The 3,118-nt window shown below is 35.6% G+C and overlaps 1 protein-coding gene across 1 annotated transcript in view; it reads left to right on the forward strand.

The window, feature by feature from the left end:
- The window catches only part of LOC112139535, a 12,118-nt gene that overhangs the window by 7,662 nt on the left and 1,338 nt on the right, over window positions 1-3,118 (forward strand). Inside the window, exons 5-8 of the mRNA XM_036210751.1 lie at window positions 1,890-2,597; window positions 2,696-2,818; window positions 2,889-2,926; window positions 3,015-3,107. Of these exons, the coding sequence (XP_036066644.1) occupies window positions 1,890-2,597; window positions 2,696-2,818; window positions 2,889-2,926; window positions 3,015-3,107 (962 nt within the window). The remainder of the gene's footprint in view (window positions 1-1,889; window positions 2,598-2,695; window positions 2,819-2,888; window positions 2,927-3,014; window positions 3,108-3,118) is intronic.

The raw sequence follows: 3,118 nt of genomic DNA on the forward strand, positions 1-3,118 counted from the left end.
ATATTCATTTATATGCAGATGACACCATAATTTACTGTTCTAAACCTAACATTTCTGATATCAGCTTTACTTTACAGCAAGATTTTGATTCGGTACAAAGATGGATGTCATCCAATAAGCTAGTTCTGAATAAAACAAAATCATTTTCAATGCTTTTTCAGAAACAAAGAATGAATACTGACAGAAGAACACTTAATTTGTATTTCTTAGATTCCTCTCCACTTCAAGTCACTGATACATTTAAATATCTCGGTCTCTGGCTTGAAACTCATTCATTCATTCATTCATTTTCCTGACCGCTTTGTCCCTTCGGGGTCGCGGGGGTGCCGGAGCCTAACCCGGCTGGTGATGGGCGAAGGCGGGGTACACCCTGGACAGGTCGCCAGTCTGTCACAGGGCCTGGCTTGAAACTGATTTATCATTTAAAACTCATATTCAATCCATTACCAATAAAATAAATTACAGTCTTAAATCTTTATACCAATCAATTAACTGTTTCAATCTTCCTGTCAGAAAAAGAATAATTTCTCAACTCCTGCTTCCCATATTTGATAATCTGGATATTATTTACTTTAACAGTTCAGCAACTAATTTACACCCCTTAGACGTAATTTACAATAGTCTCTGTCGTTTTGTTCTGCGCTGCCCCTATATGACACACCATTGTTCAATGTATCAACAGTTAGGCTGGTTTTCACCCTCAGTTCGAAGAATGTATCAGTATTTACTGTTCACTTTTAAATGCATTCATTTTAACTTTCCCTCATACCTAAAGCAATATCTTGTTCCATTGAACTCACAACTCAACCTCCGTCACACTGATCAGATTTATTTTTTTGTTCCCAGATATAATAGACAACCAGGAAAATATGCATTCTGTGTTCGATCCCCCAGTGAATGGAATAACCTCCCATCTCAAATACGATCCCATACGTTTTTTCCATTATTTAAAAGAGCTCTTTCAACATATTTATTTGATCGTTGTACTTGTTCTCATTATGTGACTTAATTCTTTAACCTTTTTTCCTTTTTTGTGTCATTTAATTGTATATATATTACTTTGTTTTGTTTTTGTCCTTTATAGTATTTATTCATTATGCTATTACTGAATTTGTTTTGTTAATTGCATATTGATGAGTGGGGAAAAGTTGAGAGCTGTCCTGTGTGTATGTGTGTGAGAATGTGGATTTGTGTATTGGTTATTTTATTTTTTTATTTATTTTTTTTAATTTATTTATTTTTTTTTGTATTCTTGTTTCTTGATTACACTGTACTCCGTCATTATTTATATAAGATATCTGTTTTCATGAGGAACCCCTTGAAAACGAGATGTGACATCTCAAGGGGCTGATCCTCTTATTGTTTTTGAAATGTTAAATAATAATAAATAAACAAGTAAAAGCATAATATCCCCCGCAAAAAATTAATGAATACATACTTGGACATCAAATTTCATAAATTAGTTTTCTGCTAAATAAACTGTTCAAAATTTCTGTATCTGTAGTTGTTAAATCATGTGGAAAGTAAACATAAGTCAGCCTTTTATTGTCTGCAAGTGGACACTCCCATCACATTTGTACAGACACAAAACTGGTTGTGGCTTTGATCATGTGATCATGTTTCCTAACGCTGTTGTCACTTCAGAAGACCAATCACATGCGGGCTTCTCACTATAAATGTAAAAAATCGTCACTTGCATTCACATTGAGCGCGAGAATCCAGACATGATGAATTTAAACTATTTTGTTTTCTTTCTAACATGTTTGGTTGTAGGAACAAATGGTGAGTTATGGTTTGTTGTTTATGAATGTTTCTAAACATTTTGCCAGACTTTATGTTTTAACTATTTGTGTTTCTCAGATGTAATATTGTTTTTTGTTTTACTTCAGGACAGAAGAATTGTCGGAAATCATTCCCCTCTGCACAGGAGAAAGGCAGCTTCCTGTCTGTCTGCGCTGGTGAAAATATTACTTTAGAATGTTCCTCTGAAGATGATAATTTAGTTCAGATCTACTGGTACAAGCAAAGTTTGGGACAAAAGCCTAAAATTATGTCCAGTTTCTATGGATACACTTCACAGGGGACATTTTATGAGGAATTTGAGATCGACTCACGCTTTGAATTGGATACAAAAGGCAAAAATTATCACTTGAAGATTTTGAAGTTGCAATTTTCAGACTCCGCTACATATCACTGCATAAGTTCTGATTCTTACTCACTTACATTTTTGAAGAGCTATATTGTCAATGTGAAGGACCCTTCTTTTTATCTCAAGGATTCAGTGGATCAGTCGTCCTTTAAGAACATCCATCCAGGAGACTCTGTGACTCTGAACTGTACAGTACACACTGGGAGCTGTGATGGAGAACACAGAGTTTACTGGTTCAAAGACTCTGAAGATTCTCATCCAGAACTCATTTACACTCATGGAGGCAGGAATGATCAGTGTGAGAGAAATAACAACACAAAAACACACAGTTGTGTCTACAATCTCCACATGAAGAACCTGACTGAGTCTCATGCTGGGATCTACTACTGTGCTGTTGCCTCATGTGGACACATACTGTTTGGAAACGGAAACAAACTTGACTTCAAAGGTGAGTTTAACCTTTAAATAATCAAGTTTCTGGATGAAACAATATTCAGATGAATTTAAAATAAATCTCTTTATTTTTTCTGGTGTCAAACTCTGCAGCTCCACTGAATTCTGTGATTCTACACACTTTGGTTGGATTATTGACCATCATGAGCGTCCTCATTGTTTTTCTGCTTTTTCTTTTGTGGAAGATCAACAAGAGAAACACCTGCACCTCTACAGGTAGGTAAACTTCTTTCACTGTTCAACAAATGCATTCTTGAAATTAAATGTTTCTGTGTTTCATAACCAGAAGAAGGATCATCTGCTGCCCCCTTAAGAAGCTCAGAGGTGAGACTCAACTCTCTTCAGTTATCATGTTCATTTTGGATTCACATAACATTCATGCTGTGATCCTTTTCTGTCAATTTGGTTTCAGGCTGAGAAGAAAGGCACCGAAAACCTCCATTATGCTGCTATAAATGTGAAGAGGTCCAAGAGATCAAGAAGACAGAAGAACGACTTGAACACAGTCTGTGTTTA

The sequence above is a fragment of the Oryzias melastigma genome, unplaced genomic scaffold, assembly GCF_002922805.2.
Source record: "Oryzias melastigma strain HK-1 unplaced genomic scaffold, ASM292280v2 sc00231, whole genome shotgun sequence".
NCBI classification, from domain to species: domain Eukaryota; kingdom Metazoa; phylum Chordata; class Actinopteri; order Beloniformes; family Adrianichthyidae; genus Oryzias; species Oryzias melastigma.